Source organism: Rhinichthys klamathensis, unplaced genomic scaffold (genome assembly GCF_029890125.1).
Source record: "Rhinichthys klamathensis goyatoka isolate OS25496 unplaced genomic scaffold, OSU_Roscu_1.1 h1tg000121l_1, whole genome shotgun sequence".
Lineage (NCBI taxonomy): Eukaryota > Metazoa > Chordata > Actinopteri > Cypriniformes > Leuciscidae > Rhinichthys > Rhinichthys klamathensis.
Window position 1 is genome coordinate 1064286 of NW_026606658.1, and position 16508 is coordinate 1080793.

A 16508-nucleotide genomic window follows, 5' to 3' on the forward strand; every position below is an offset into this window, starting at 1 on the left:
AGTTTTATTTATTTATGACATCATAATACCAGGTTTTCCATTTTAAAGTGCAAATACTCTGAATAGCAAAAAGCAACCACGAACATTTGGCACAGACAGTTTATCAAATGTATACAGGTCACATGAAGTCAGATACTAAACAGTTGAGCTTCCAGAGATTGACATTCATAGAGGCTAAATATACATTCACCTCAATATAGAAAAATGTCTTCAGGTCTCAGTTATCATCTTGGACTAAAATAACACCAAAGATTAACAGCAGTCAAGTTAAATCTAACATTGTAGACTACTGTTCAAGATGGTGCAGAGTCATACTTGGCAAGAATATACACAAGAGGACCAAGGAACATGTCAAAAATTGCACAAACACTGATAGATATGAGATATTAGCAAGCAATAGTGTTGGAAAAAAATGCAACTTTATTTCACACACATACACACTAAAAGTAGAACATTGTGCAATGACAAATAAAACTTTTTCACACCACAATATTGTTTATTAAGTCTCAAAGATGGCACACAGTGTTGAAATGCTTTTCAGAAGTTGTATTTTACACATTTTAAGTATTGGGAGACCACTAATTTTTATTTACTGCATACGAGGTATGCAATTTAAGGTCAAGATTAGAATAATATATATGTTGACCAAGTATATCACGTATACATATATCTAATGTGTATATGTATGGACATATTTGTGATAGATTGGCTTTTCAGAATATTTAGTTGTGCAAATTACTCTGTACCAGCATTATAATTTAATGTAAGTACATGACCAGACTAAATCAAGCTTTTCTCGGCTAGTTGAATCTGTAAACTACAACACATGGCAAAATCAGATTTGTTTCATGGCCAATACAACTTCAAAATCTCATAATACTATCAGGATTGTAATTAATTGAATCATTGTCACTGTGATTGATTGCAATCACAATCCTGAAATGTTTTAACTTGATTAGAACTAATAGTGCAAATAAATGTAGTCTGAAACAGTGGTGGAAGTTGTGCAAGCGCATAATCAAAGCAAAAAATAAAAAAATGGATGTACCGATTCCCTTTCCCCCTCTGATGGCTCACACCATCCTCAGTCTCTGTAATGTCAGATCTCCAGCTCCCAGCTCCTGAAGAACCCCCTTGCTACCAAAGCCTCTCTAAAAGTCACAGTCAGTGAGTTGATGGTGATATCTGTCACAGTTACCTCCTCTGGGCCCATAACTGGACTCCAGTCCTCAGATAAAGGAGATATTGTCATTGCCTCTGATTCAGTGGTTGGACTCCAGGCTCCCCTCCTGACATGCTCTGAAACACAGAGTAGAATTTGCACATATTTACACCTTCATGTGATATAAATGTTTAAGAATCATGATTGAGAACAATCTAGCGTTTTAAGAGATACTGTTTTAGATTCTTTTAGACATTTAAGTTAATCTTTTAAATCCCTGCGTGGCTGTTTAGCTACCGTCTGGAGTGAATTTTAAAAGGTTATTTTGTCATCCAGCATCAGAGTCTGATTGCCTCTTCCCTCTGCTATGTAAGGAAAGCTGCGACAGTTGAGTGCATGAAGTGTCCAAAATTCCACACTTTGTTTTTCAGCTAATAAAGTATTTTTACTTTAATTTAAATGTAATTAATTAAGCAAATTTGCACACTACATGTCGTTTTTAGCAAGTCTGTAAATTAATACCCATAATTAATTTACCAATTTTCAGTGTCCAAATTGAACAGAGTAAAAAGTCTTTGCATTGACTTGTACTTGTACTTTTAATAATAAATATAATAATAATAATGATGAATATACTTTTATAATATATTGGTATATAGTGGTAGTAGCAGTATCCCTATGACAGTAATATTGTTGCAATACAACTGTACTGTAAAATAAATTTAAATTGTATTATTTTACTTTACAATAGTTTTATTTCACTTGCAAGAGTTAAACCCTGTTATTTGGCGAAAAGTATTACTTTGCCTACAGCAACAATTGAGCCAAGACTGCCACTGGTGCCCTTCAAAAACAACAACAACAACAACAACAACAAAGGAGTAATTTAAAGGGGTGGTATAATGCACTTTTCACAAGATGTAAAATAAGTCTTTGATGTCCCCAGAGTGTGTATGTGTAGTTTTAGCTCAAAATACCCCACAGATATTTTTATATAGCATGTTAAAATTGTCACTTTTTGAGGGTGAGCAAAAACGCACCGTTTTGTGTCTGTTCCTTTAAATGCAAATGACCTGCTGCTCTTGGCACAGAGGGCGGAGCTTCAACAGTGTCCTTTTACCGCGCAGACATGCACTGAAAATTTCTAAAACGTGCCTTTTATGTTCAAACCGAGTCAGACAAGGATGGAGAGACTCAAGAAGAAGTGACAACATGTAGAAGCAACAGGACATTTCTGAATGGTTAGTTGATGAATTTATGTAGCTTATGTGGTTATCTTCTAGTCATTGATTAGCATATTCTGTTTTGATAATCTATAAATCGTGTTCCGGGGGCGGGGTTTATGTAAATTCTAGGATTGGTGATGTCACTAACCCGGAAGGAATGTCATGTAGTCTTTTGTTAGTCCTTAAAAAGGAATCTCTTTAAAAGCAAATATCTCCCTTTGCTTTGAACTCTGAGCATTGTAACTTTACAGATGTTGTTTATGCTCAAACAGCAACATTACACACTAACTTAAGTTAGAAAAGTGAAATCATAATCAACCACCCCTTTAAAGGTGAACTAAGTAACTTTTTTACCTTAAAGTCGGCATGAAATCAAATTTGACAAATCTTCTTTTTATATGTAATATTGTAGTGTTTATTATAAATGATTTATCTGTGCACTTCATTATTTTTTTTTAAATTCATGTACCCTTATAATCTTTAATCAAATACATTACCCCTCCCTCCCCCCTCCCCCCTCGAAACGACCACTCTTCTCTTTCGGTCACGTGCAATGGTGAAAGGGTGCGGCCAGAGTTGATGAGGGTGCGGCTATCGGTGCACCGCCTCTCAGAGAAGATACATTCAAATCTGCCTTCATTTTGTTTGCAACGCCCAACCTCCAACGATCCAATCCATTCCCGAAGGATGAAATCAAGCCCCGCCCTACATTTTTTTCTAATTTCAAAAGCCGTTTCACTCGGATATACGTCACAACAAGTAAAAAAAAATGACAATCTCAACTTCCGTTTCATGCCGACTTTAACCGAACAGCTTTGGAGTCATTGTAATGTTTATATTACTGATTTCGTGTTGAATGGTGGTCGTCTCGCACCCCCCTGGTGCCTGTGAGCCGCAAAACCACCCTTGCAACTTTGGGCCGGCGGGCTTCCTAACACTCAGTTCCTCAGTGTTAGGAAGTATCGTGTGATATCAGATCTCGCGAGGTAGCGAATTGCTTTACGACAAAAAACAGATCTGATAAAATTCTGATAAAATGAGCATCAAACAGAAATAACCCGGCGCCGTATACATGTGGTGTTCGAGGCGCACATACAATACAGACTGCCGACAGTTAAACAGGGCGCGCGCAGCTCTTAAAGGGGCCATACCTTATTTCTACTCGTTACAGCTTCCATCCTACTGAACAGGTACCGGTGTACAGGGGGAGGGAATCCGGCCGTGAGTGCGAGCCATCTCTGCGTGAGTGCTATTCACGACAGTACAAGTACTCCACAGCGACTCTAGGGGTCGCTGTTTGACAAAAACGGAATTCCTACTTAGTGCTGCTTTAAATATATATATAGTTGCATGATGCCCCTGCTAGTTTATGGATCTGTTCAAAAAGAACTGTTTGCGTGATGTTCTGAACTAATGTTAGGACAGTTTTTTCTATAAGGCTGACAAAGAACACTGCAGTCTTGCCTATGTCTGCCCTTTGGCCAACTAGCATACTTACTGTTTAAAGTATTGCTGCCAGTTTTAGTTCCTTCTGGTCTTGTGTCCTCCTCCTCTTCCTCCTCCATAACCCCCTCATCATCATCATCATCATCATCATCATCTTCTTCTTCATCCCTTCTATCCCATTCTTCCTCAGAAGTCTCTCTGGATGTTTTCTTCTTTTTCTTGTGGTGGGCTAATCGTCGATATATACAAGTCCCTGAGGACTGGAGCCTTGGGTCAAGCGACCGGGTCAATTTGTGTGTGCTGCGTAGATCCATTGCGTAAATGTTCCTCTTTGAGAGAGCAATATTTGGATAGACATGCCTTTAATGACAGTTAAGCAGGGAAACAGTCACAGAAATGAAGATGTTTTAGGGGTCATTACCTGCACGAGAAGTCTTTTCGGTTTTGGCCCTCTTTTACGCCACCCCACTGATCTGTCTTTCTGTTCTCTGTGTGCAATTAGAAAATGCAGTGTGATGAATTCAAACGCTAGTGGTCAAAGAACAAGGATTTTTCATTTTTATAATTGCTCACTTTTCCTCATATGCTAAAACCAGTCGAGGGTCTAGGATGTGCTCCTCTGGCTCCCATGTGCTGTACCTTTGAAATTATAAAAACATTAAAAAAGGTCACATATTCACATTGACATGACATGTAAATAAATACCACAGCTGCTAGAGAAATAATTGTAAAAACTAAATGAAAAAAAAAAACATACACAAAAGGATCATTTAAGACATTTAAAAATAATGCTTATTCTGTCATTGTCCTTGTTATTTAAAAAGGGCTAATAATGATAATGATAATAATAATAATAATAATAATAAAATACTTACTTTGGAGGCCAGCCCTTCCACTTCAATAAATACTCCACATGACCCTTAAACATAAATAAATATAAATCAATGCTTAATAAATATTTTCATTATATTAAAATAAAATATCTGGTGATATTATATCATCAGTTAACATTAATAAAATGTTTCTCTACACATTTCTAACGATTGTTTTGTTTTTTGTCTCGAACGTGTGCGATTACGTAATTATACGCTTGCGTCATATAGAATTATGAAGGGACAACCCATAAACTAACAGCTCCTCCTTTTTATTTTAATACAGTCCTGACATCTTACATATGAGGATAAAAGTAACGGTCATTTAACGCGCGTCATTTTAAGCTGAATGCATATTTTAATATTAGTTGTTAATTAGAAGTCATTGAAATCTACGTCTGCTCACACCAATAACCTCACATGCTGTTTTAAGATCAAATAAATCTCATATTCTGTATCAAAATGGCCAAACTTTACAATAAACATTAGTTATAGATCCCCAAAGGAAAATAAAACTGCGTAGTCTCCATGCCTACGAATAGGATCACCACCCAATTCCAAAAGCGTGCTGTGCGACATGCGTCATCATCGAAGTTATTAGACTACACACACTTCCACGTTGTTGTAAGGAGACGTGTGTGAGTCCTCGCCCCTTTAACATGTTGTATGTGTGCAGCGGGCTAGGATTTAACTGTCAACAAACGCACAGCTACACGCGCATGTCACTTACCTTTCTAAGTCTTTTCTTTATGATTGATTCCACAGCGAACACTTGCTCGCCGATTGCCGAGAGTTCCATTGGTAAAGTTATTCCTCTAAAAAATAATGAAGTAGCTGTCAATGTATCTTTGTATTTTTCTTTCTTGTCGTTAAAATAAATGTGATGTGCAAATCCCATGCACAGTTATAATGGCTGCACACGTTCCCTCTCTTCCGCTGCCTTGTTTACAATTCAGTATTTTATTCTTTGCACTGCTCCATTTCCTTGTACTAGATGAGTACAGTCAGTGACTTTTTAAATCTGCGACACATCTGCAGCGCGCAGCGCGCCCCCGTGCGCCACACAGCGGATTGACTTGCGCCACTGTTGGTTGGATAAACCAGGTGCCACATTAGTTTTGTTTCACTCAGGATGTATGTGATTTATGCCGCTTTTCAGATTCCAATTATGAAATAGAGAAAAGAAAGACATTAATGTGTATTACAAAAGCATTACAATGTTATCCATGGGCAACTGGAATCTAATCTCTCCTATCCAAAGATCTATAACGTTACCTGTTTCTGAAAAACAATGTTTCTTATGCTATTTGCATTTATTTGATCAGAAATAATATTGTGAAATATTGTTACAATTTAAAATCACTATTTTAATATATTTCAAAAAAGTCATTTATTCCTGTGATGGCAACGCTGAATTTTCCAGTCCTCAGTGTCACATGATCCTTCAGAAATAATTCTAATATGGCGGTTACACTTTATTTTTTTTAACGTGCAGTTGCAGTGTAATTATACATTTAAGTACTAGGTAATATTAATTAACTACATGTACTTACTATATGGTTAGGATCAGGGTTTGGTTTAGGGTTAGTTACATGTAATTATGCCTAATTTATAGTTATTACTATTGTAAATACATCATGTAACGTGTAACAAGGACACATTAAAATAAAGTGTTACCAATATGTCGATTTGGTGCTCAAGAAACATTTCTCATCAATGTTGAAAACAGTTGTGCTGCAAAATATTTTTGTGGAAACCATGATATAGAGGGGTTGGACACTGAATATTATGCGATGCCTGGTGGCCACTGGCCAGTCTTTGCTAATTCAACCTTCCCACTCTGCTCTTATTGATGGAATGTAAAATGAGTAGAGCAATAGCACAGCTGTACAATAATGCACACAACATAATGGGAGACATATCAGAGTTCAAAAGAGGACAAATTGTTGGTGCGTGTCTCGCTGGCTCATCTATGACCAGGACAGCAAGTCATTGTGGTGTATCGAGAGCCATGATATCCAGGGTAATGTCGGCATACCACCACAAAGGACGAACCACATCCCACAGGAGTAACTGTCGACGCAAGAGGAAGCTGTCTGAAAGGGATGTCTGGGTAATAACCCAGACTGTATCCAGAAAACATTAAACCACAGCTGCCCAACTCACTTAAGATCTAAATGCGCACCTCGACTCCTGTTTCCACCAAAACTGTCTGTCAGAAGTCAATATTCGTTGCCAGGCTGTTATAGCCAAACCTTTGGTCACTCGTGCCAATGCCAAATGATGATTTCAGTGGTGCCAGCAGAGGAAATCTTGGGCTGTAGACAACGTAAAACATATATTGTTCTCTGACGAGTCCACCTTCACTGTCTATCCCACATACGTGGGAGTTACAGTGTGGAGAAGCCCCAAAGAGGCTTAACACCCGGACTGTTGCTGCCCAGAGTAAAGTATGGGATCAGTGATGGTTTGGGCTGCAATATCATGGCATTCCCTACTGTGCTTGAAAGGCACATCACTGTCAAATACTACCAAACCATTCTGGAGGACCATGTGCGCCCAATGGTTCAAACATTGTACCCTAAAGGTGGGGCCGTGTATCAGCACGGAAATGCTCAAAAACACTCAGCAAGACTGGTATCAGAATGGTTTCATGAACATGAATCGAAGTTGAACATCTCCCATAGCCTGCACAGTCACCAGATCCGGATATTATTGAACCACTTTTGGGGTGTTTTGGGGGAGGGAGTCAGGAAGTTTTCCTCCACCAGCATCACACAATGACCTGGCACTGTTCTGGAAGAGGAATGGCTCAAAATCCCTCTGGCCAATGTCAAGGACTTGACTTGTATCTGCCATTTCCAAGATGGATTGATGTTGTGTTGGCTGCAAAAGGATGTCCTATACCATACAAATACATTTTTGTGGTCTAAAACCAGGTGTTGTATCATTGCCCAACCCCTGTATTTTGTCAGGATTCATGGTTGAACAGAAAGTTCAAATGAACAGCATTTATTCGAAACAGAAAACTTTAAATTCTAAATTGTCTTTACTTTTGATCAATTTAATAGTGGTCCTTTCTTAAAAAAAAAAAAAAAAGATAAGACCACCAAAATCGTTTTAACAGTAGTGTGGATGATGTGAACAAGATAGATAATGCAGCACTACATTGTATACATACAAAGACATTTTTAATGATGTCACAGCACATTTTACATCATACATAAAGTGCCATCATAAGCATTTTATTCGAATGGAAAACAATGGCATGAGCACATGTTGTCCCCATCTCCCTGAAAAAGGGACGTGGGGATTTAGATTGTCATGGCAAAAGAATCTATTCGTCTCTACAGTATTACAAAGCACCCTGTGTATGGACATGTGGAATGTTCCTTTTAAGTTGTAGTATCTGATTTTAGTGTCTATAATCTTTTTGAAGTGTTTTACACAATGTGTTGGCTTTTAATAGGTGAAACTGAATAGAGTTGGATCTGAAGATAACCTGAGATGTATTAAACTTCCCTTTGTGTAATCTGCTCCCTCTGTAAACAGTTTAAGGCCATGTTAATCCAATATCAATCAAAGATGAATTAACTTGAAAGATTTTAGAGACCTCAGCCTTTCTAACTATTAGCATTTTCTATGTAAAAGTACATACAACTTTCATTTTTGGCAGTTGACTTTTTTTTTTTACTACCAACACTCACCTGTTCTATTTTCCTACATGTAGTCTAGGATTCAACAAGGCTAACCTTAACCGTTTAACAAGAAAGAGTGTCGAGAGCAACCATTTAAGGTAAGAGATTAACAAGTGACCATTTGGTAATTTATGTTATAGGAAACTAACACAAAACATCCAATTACTGTGGTGCCATGCTGTACTGTGATACACAGGAAACATCTCATCTGTCACAATGCCATTAAATATGTAGGGAACGGTTAAGCAGGGGCTACGGGTGTTCCTTCTCTAAATCTTCAAGTACATGCACTAAATAAGTACATATGCACCCCGTGTTCAAAAAATCCAGTTGGTTGAACAAACACCTTTTTACGGTGACCTGCAATGTGTGGCGGACAGTTCAAACGATCACATGGATGCACGGGAAATCACACGGAAAGAGAGAAGAAGTGAGGATGACAGGAGAACACATCACTAAGAATTCCATAACCTCTCACTTTCAAGTCAGAAAACAGTACAAAGTAAAAGAAATAATCAACATATAAAAAATGCATCAGAATCCCAAATACCAAACAAAATTCTCTGCGTAGTGTTTCTGTTTAGTTGTCTTGTAATATCCCTGTGTGTTCTTTGCTGCTCCAGTCTCAATGGCAAGAGTTCAGTGGGGTGTGTGTGTGTAAACAAAGTCTGAGCAGTGTGCTTTCATGACTGGTTGCTGCTCTTTACATGGGTCCCTGATTGAACCTCATATTTCCCTCCTGAGCGTGAACTTGAGATACCTCCAAAAAACAAAACAAAACATAAAAATAAAAAAAAGCAATCCAAAACATTCATCAGTTATCAGACCTCCACGTCTGGTGGACTTCCACCTCCTCTGGCACGACCAATAGGAGTTCACAGTTCTTCCCTCGAAGCTGGTGACGCAAGAACTTCCTGCGAAATGATCAGAATGACAGCTAGAGATAAAACAGACCTTCGCGTTAAAACAGGCCGCTACTTTCTCTTTTAGCATTTCACACCTACCTCAATTCATCAGCTGTTCCGATAGCATGAGGACTGCGCAGTTTGGAGTCCAAGTTATAGTAAACTCCTCCCACTTCTCGAACTCCAATCCAGTGCTGCCGTTTGAGGGGCAGTCGCAACGGCCCCCAGCGCAGATTGGATGGCACATTCAAGATGAAACCAGTGACGTTTGGCAGTGCAATGCTGCCAACGTCCCTGTGGGACAACAAATACATAGGACATTAAAAACAAAACAAAAATCACATTAAAGGCAAAGTTCAGCCAAAAATGAAAATTCTGTCAACACTTACTCACCCTCAAGCTGTTCCAGATCTTCTGCAGAACACAAAATAAGATATTTTGAGGAATACGGTTAACCAAACAGTTGATAGGCTCCATTGACTTCCATAGTATTATTTCCCATTCTATGGAAGCCCATCAACTGTTTGGTTACCGGCATCCTTCTTTTGTGTTCAGCAGGAGAAATAAATGCATAAAGGTTTGAAACAACTTGAGGGTGAATAAATGATGAAAGAATTTTTATTTTTGGGTGAATATCCCTTTAATGGCCCACATATCAATTTATTAAACAAAAATAGAATCAAAATGCAATTCATACACTACATACAATGACCCTCTTCTATGATACACCTTTTCTAACTTCTGGGGCATAAAATTAAAGGGACAGTTCAACCAAAAATTAAGATTCTGTCACTATTTACTCACCCTCACCAAACTTTTATGACTCTTTTTTCTGAAGATCATGAAAGAACATACTTGGAAGATATTTGATTCCTATTGACTTCTATTGTATGGACATACAATTGCAATATAAGTCAATAGGAACCAAAACTGTTTGATTACTGCCATTTAAAAAAAAATCTTTTGTGTGCTGCAAAATAAAGAAACACAGGTTTGGAACATTATCAGGGTGAGTAAATGATGACAGAATTTTTATCTTTTAGGGTTATTATACTGTTAATTTCTGTGTTCATAAAAATAGTTATACAACAATCTTGGTATCACAATGGGGAAAAAAGCCTTGAAAAAAAGGTTTCTTCAACAGAAGCCATTCACTGCTTTTTTGTATGAAGAATTTTTGGTCTGTCTAATCATGTCATGTGTTGCACAAGAAGGAAATGATATCAGGAGAGGAACCTGATAGATACTCATGACTTTGTGTAAAGGTCAATAAGTCTCTTAAAATATCAAATATTAGAAGGTTACTTCAGGGCAGGCAAATAATATCATGTGGTGCAACTTTTCTTAAATTATTTGAAATGCTTTCAAAACCAACAGGAATTCAAAGAGCACATTTCTTGGCACATGTGATTCAAACTAGATTTTTGAGTGTTTAAAACTACAACAGTATAATGAAATACCTTCTCTTGTCCCACCAAACAGCCTCAAACCCCCGAGTCTGCAATGCAGCCATGATTACATTCACATCATAGTTCCCATTACCCAGCATGTTTTTCTTGTGGGGTGTTACCAAAGTGCTAGGCGAGAGCCTGAAAAAGAAAGAGGAAGCAGAAGTGTCCACAAAAAAAAGAGAAAATCCCCAAATTAGATAACTTCAAATATAACAATACATCTTAGCACTGCCACTGACCTCTGGTAGATGTCCTGAAGTGCATCACGGCTGAATGCTGCTCCGTCCTGGAAGACATTGTTTAGGGCATGCAGAGCGCACAGCTCTCGATGCTGCTTTTCGTGATAAATGGCGGGAGGTTGTGACGAGGCGGGGGGCGTTCCAGCATTCGGTCTATCCTCTAGCTCAGACCCACGTCCACCAACGGCTTCTCCTTTCTGCTTGCTGACCTTCCATGGCATACAACCCAGCTCTTGAAAACCCCCGACCCCCCTCCCCTTACCAGAACATGGAGTACTCCCCATTCCTGCTGCTATGTCACCACTATCATCTCCACAGCAACCTCTCAGCTGCTTGGGATGAGTGGCAAGGGGAGGGGAGTTTGCTACTGGGATGAAAGGTGAGCCAGTGCAACTCGCAGTGAATCAGTGAAAATAAGAAAAGCACAAGCGGAAATCTTCTCAAAAGCACACTCGGTTGTGTCCTCTTTCTGTGTTCTTCATGTTGTTATTGCACAAAGACTTGCTGAGCACCATAGTAACCACTAGGGCAGAGAAGTTCTTTCCATTTTGGCTGACACCGGGGTGGAAAAGACAGCTTGACTCGCACAGCTGACCAGGACTAAATGGGTCAGCAGTGCAGGATCCTGGCAACTGCCATAGAAGACCACTGTGAGAACTGCAGAGATAACCTTGGCTTTAGAGTAAGAAAGAAACACAACAAGAGACCGATTATAAATCAGATATAAAAAAACAAAAACAACAAATGCTTCAGTACTAAGCATTAATTAGCGTTTAACCGAGTGGCAGATCTAAACAGGAACCCTTTTGACACCTCTGAGGCTAATGTGAGGTTATGCCCAGGATGACTGCATTGGGAATGGCTGTACAAAACTTCCTGCCAGCTGACAGGATGGGTGTATATGACTTATTAACGGACAGAAACGATATTCAACACTTCGTACGCAAGTTTAACAAGATATTTTAAGACATGCCCTTTTCCTCTTTGAGCTTCTCAACTACTACGTTCAGACCAATTTGACACTCTGGCTACGTGCTACTCGTGATAGCAACGGTTGAAACGGCATCTTTCAAAGTGTCAGTGTAATCATTCCCAGCACATACCTCTGTCTGCATACGATATGTTACAGTCTAGGTTGCTTTCATTCCTCAAACTTGGTGTTTTCGCGTCCACACCGTGAGTTGTTTATTCCTTTGTCTCTTGTACTTTTTCCTTGCAGCTCTCTGGCTCAACGTGAGCATGCGCAAAACGTCATTGGCTTTCCGCTGGCTTGCGTCACGGGCAGGTTGCATCCCATGGGACTGTCAAACTGTCTTTTCAGTCTATGGTCAAACGCGTATCGGTCGCCCACATGACCGACGTTAGGAAATTAACAAGACTCCCTATACCTTTTTTTATTCCCAATATAAATAATTTGGATTGTTTGTGGAGTTTGTTCTGGGCTGTATTCACCTTTTTCCTCACTTCTCCGTGGGGGGCGCCGTAGCCGCGAGTGACTTCCGGTAAGATGCTCTCAACTTCCGTTTAGTAATTGTCATCAGCTATACGACGTTACTGGTCATGGCAAATAGTGGAGGTTCTGGTAGAATTTGTGCCGTTAAAGGCTGTCACAACAGCTACAGAAAGCTAAAAAAACTTCTGGAACATGAGTGTTACGACCACAAGCCAACAAGAAGAGCGGAATGTAACTGCCCAAAACCATTTAAATTGCACAAGATGCCATCCGACGACGAGGGCAAAAGACAATGGCTCGCAGCACTTAATTTGAAATTACCGCCCCGTAATATCCATGTATGCTCATTCCACTTTGTGGACAGACAACCAACAACGGAAAATCCATATCCTGAACTTTGGCTTGGATATGATCGTCCATTAAGAAAGAAGAGAAGACAACGACGAACTTGTCCGGAGGAAGGTGAGAGTGAGACTATTCATTAACGTTATTTACAAGGCTAACGTGCAGGTCTTCACAATTAATCGAAATGTGCCTTATGATACGGATTAAGTGTTTTCAGCGTTTCCTTCAACCCTTCAGTATGTTAACTTGTAACGTTAGCATAAAAGTGTGTTCATTTAACAAATGGCTCTTTAAATGAACCATTCTGACTCCCACGCTCCTGTGTTATAGTGTTTTGATTCAGTATGACGAATCGTTTAAATGAGTCAACTTTACGCTCCACTTTGAGTGTCAATACAGCGCAGTTTATTTTATTTTTTAATTAATGTTGACATATATATTAATATATATATATATGAATGTTGTTTTTACTCTGTTCCACTTTAGTCAAAGAGGTCTGAGTAAATATTTGACTAAATTACTTTGTGTGTGTGGTCTGTTTGTTCATTTGAACAGCTACTGCAGCAGTAATAGATCTTAAATCTTATCACAGCTCGCAATGTTTTGACAAAATAATACCTGTCAGTAATTGTTTATAAGCTCATTAAGGTATGCAGGAAAAACTCAACATTTGGCCCTTCATACATGACATTTAAAAGTGTATTAGTGCTAAACTAAAATTCTGCATGATTATATTCTAAAATATATTAATTTATTAATTGACTAACTTTTTTTATTGTATACAATTTTCAAGAAATCACTTTTCGAAAAAGAAAATATAATGCCCCAGCTAATTATAGATATGGTTATAATGGTTTGTCTGTTTTTACAGGAGCTGGTGTTTATCAAGAAGAGCACACTGGAATGGACGAAGGGAGGCCTGAAGAAGAGAGTCTTGCATCTGTCCCAAGCCCCATGCAATCTAATGTTGATGACCACGGCTGTACATCTAAAAACGTTGCCTCTGTTGGAACACAATGGGAAGACCACATCTTCGAGGAGCATTGTTATAGCAAGAGACAGCACAGAGTAACTTATGTAAACCAGTCAACACAGTGTGATACAATCAAGCCTCTTACTCTGATGAGCGACTCTGACTCAAATCTGTACACCGGGCTCCCACTCCACTCATTTCATACGCTTGTAGCTGTTCTGCGTCCCCATGCGAATGTGGCATACCAGACTGAAGTTGAACAGCAAATCTTGCTCACACTAATGAAGCTGAAATTAAACCTTTTAATAGAAGACCTAGCCATTCGATTTTGTATATCAGTGAGTCAAGTGAGCAGGATCATTTCTTTTTGGATTGACACTATGGCTGTAGTCTTGAAGGATCTAATACCATGGCTCCCCAAAGAAACAATAAGAGCCACAACACCAGAGGCATTTAAGCAACATTATCAGAATGTTACCTGTATCTTAGACTGCAGTGAAAGTGAAATCCAAAAACCAAAGAACCTTGACTCAAGGTCTGAATCGTACAGCCACTACTATGCTTGCAACACTATCAAATACTTAGTGGCTATTGCACCTTGTGGTCTAGTAATGTTCATATCAGCAGCATATGGGGGCCGCTGTAGCGACAAATTTATTACGTGTGACTCTGGCATTCTTGAAAACCTTAAACCGGGTGATGAAGTGATGGCAGATAGGGGTTTTTTGATAAGAGACTTATTGTATGAAAGACAGGTCAACTTGATAATTCCTCACTTCGCCAACCAAACACAGCTGACAGAAGAAAAAGTCACGTGCAGTCGCAGGATTGCAAATGTAAGGATACATGTTGAACGTGCAATTAGGAGACTGAAAGTGTACAAGGTGTTGTCACAAACCTTGCCTATCAACCTTATGCCAAAGATTGATAAAATTCTGCGTATATGTGCAGCTTTAGTGAATCTGCATGGTGACCTGATCCGTGAAGCAGAAAATTAATGCTCAGTCTACATGTAATCAAATTTGTACATATATATTTAATCACAATACTTTACATTTTTAATTCTAAACAAATCTCAATGTTTTCTGTTTTTGTGTACAATGTACATGGATAGATATATAATTGTTAATTTGTTTAAATATTATACAACACTTGTGCAAAACCTGTAAACAAGGAACTACTATCAAATAAATTCAAAATGTTTTTGAAAACTTGCCTTGACACATTGCCAGAACCTTTTTCCTCCTAAATGTCAGGATCTATACACTTATACACAAAAAACGGTTAGTCTTTGTACAAGTTATTTATGCTTTTCTGACTATATGCAGGTATTTGCCATTCAGTTTGAGTCGTCCGGCAATGAATTCATCCACTACTCTAGGAAGCATCACAGAGAAGTAAAAGCCTCTGAGACGAGTAACCTGCTCTGCTACATACTCTGCATCATATGGTACATTTATCAGAATGTGTTCCTTTGATGACCAGACAAGTAGTTTTGCCATTCTTAGCCCAGTACAAAACATGCCTAATTGTATCTGTCTGTAGTAGCCCCTGACTCCATTCCTCTGTAATTCAGGCTTCCCATCAACCGCTTTGATGTCACTATAGCTGCTCATTGTGAAATGGTCTGCTAGAGAGGTGGTATTGTTCTTAGGGATAGGGCACTTTATTTCCAGAAGTTCTACACCACTTATTATGCCATCAGGGCTTGCAGACAGCCATGGCTCTGTCAGGCTGACCCTGGTACCTGAGACGGACACCTGTAGACCTTGTTCTACAAGAAGGTTTCGAGCTATTACCTCTTTCTCACTCCCATACTTTGTAGCCGCATTACCCCGAAAGGTAGGGAAGAGATGCTCTCTCAGGAATTTATCAGGATTTGTTGTTGCTCGTACTGGTACACCTTTAGCTGAACTAGCAGTGATTCTTATCTGTCTTGCACTATGCCAAACCTCTGACAAGCTCTGATTCTGTGTTTGAATCTCCAATATAGCTGCCTGGTCGCTGTTCATCTCTATGTAGTTGCTGTAAAATGCTTTACATTTACTGCAAGTCAAAGTCTCCCCATGTGGCTGGTGGGGTTCTACACTATCAATGTCATCTGCCTGCTCTGGTACATTTGCATTGTAACACTTTTCTAAAAGACTATTTTTTAGTTCAAACAGAGCTTTTGTATCTGAAGAACTGACTCTCTCCCTGAAGTCATGATGCGTGTCATAGCATGGTGTCGGTGCTAGTCTTTCTCCCTCCCTGGCTGATGACGCATCATATACTTCCTCAGCTCTGTGATGTCTAAATGTTATCTGGCTGATTCGTTTTTGTTCATGATTTCTTCTGGTCCCTGCATTCCATCTACGCTGCTCATCAGTGCAAGATATCCCTGTTATACCACTGGCCACTGCATTCTGCACCTTTCAAAAATCAGAGCATATTGTTTACTTCATTACTTATTGCACAGTACATCACCATTAGCACACAAAACGTTTTTTTCAAGCCAAAGAATTTTATTAATTTACATTTATTATTGTTTAAATATTGCTGTAAAAATTAATTATTCAAGTTGAATCACTCTGCACATAGTATTTGCTGTATGTTAAGCCAGACTAGCAGTGTTGCTCTATTTATAAATACCCACCTTCCACAACACAGCAGCAGCATGACTACAAGACCTACCAGGGCCAGCTACGCAGGAGCATCCAGCTGTTTCCACTACTCCGTTATTTTGTACCATAACCCAC

The 16508-nt window shown here is 39.0% G+C and overlaps 2 protein-coding genes across 3 annotated transcripts; both read right to left on the bottom strand.

Moving 5' to 3' along the window:
* Window positions 1–691: 691 nt before the first annotated feature.
* Window positions 692–5779, bottom strand: cbx7b (chromobox homolog 7b). Its single transcript, XM_056255461.1, has 6 exons — window positions 5437–5779; window positions 4710–4753; window positions 4408–4473; window positions 4256–4322; window positions 3887–4163; window positions 692–1299 (listed from the first exon to the last, which is right to left on the bottom strand). Exons 1-6 carry the CDS (start codon window positions 5602–5604, stop codon window positions 1100–1102), a joined length of 822 nt encoding a protein of 273 aa, XP_056111436.1. The 5' UTR covers window positions 5605–5779; the 3' UTR covers window positions 692–1099.
* Window positions 5780–9107: 3328 nt separating this feature from the next.
* On the bottom strand, window positions 9108–12256 carry josd1 (Josephin domain containing 1). 2 transcript variants are annotated; one of them, XM_056255462.1, is made up of 5 exons: window positions 12103–12256; window positions 11000–11674; window positions 10770–10898; window positions 9409–9603; window positions 9109–9318 (listed from the first exon to the last, which is right to left on the bottom strand). In XM_056255462.1, exons 2-5 carry the CDS (start codon window positions 11281–11283, stop codon window positions 9219–9221), a joined length of 708 nt encoding a protein of 235 aa, XP_056111437.1. In that variant the 5' UTR covers window positions 11284–11674; window positions 12103–12256; the 3' UTR covers window positions 9109–9218. The 2 variants fall into 2 exon arrangements, with proteins under 2 accessions (XP_056111438.1, XP_056111437.1); XM_056255463.1 differs by lacking the exon at window positions 12103–12256 and having other exon boundaries at window positions 9108–9318; window positions 11000–11403.
* Between the last annotated feature and the right edge of the window lie 4252 nt (window positions 12257–16508).

What these genes read in the sequence shown, in the direction of transcription:
- josd1 (XM_056255463.1), bottom strand. Translation starts at nt 11,283, where the DNA reads ATGGGGAGTACTCCATGTTCTGGTAAGGGGAGGGGGGTCGGGGGTTTT. An exon ending in CTTCAGGACATCTACCAGAG is followed by an intron (nt 10,899 to 10,999) that starts GTCAGTGGCAGT and finishes TTTCTTTTTCAG; the next exon opens with GCTCTCGCCTAGCACTTTGG. An exon ending in GTTTGGTGGGACAAGAGAAG is followed by an intron (nt 9,604 to 10,769) that starts GTATTTCATTAT and finishes GTTGTCCCACAG; the next exon opens with GGACGTTGGCAGCATTGCAC.
- cbx7b (XM_056255461.1), bottom strand. Translation starts at nt 5,604, where the DNA reads ATGGGATTTGCACATCACATTTATTTTAACGACAAGAAAGAAAAATAC. An exon ending in TGGAAGGGCTGGCCTCCAAA is followed by an intron (nt 4,474 to 4,709) that starts GTAAGTATTTTA and finishes ATAATTTCAAAG; the next exon opens with GTACAGCACATGGGAGCCAG. An exon ending in TGGCAGCAATACTTTAAACA is followed by an intron (nt 1,300 to 3,886) that starts GTAAGTATGCTA and finishes TCTGTGTTTCAG; the next exon opens with AGCATGTCAGGAGGGGAGCC.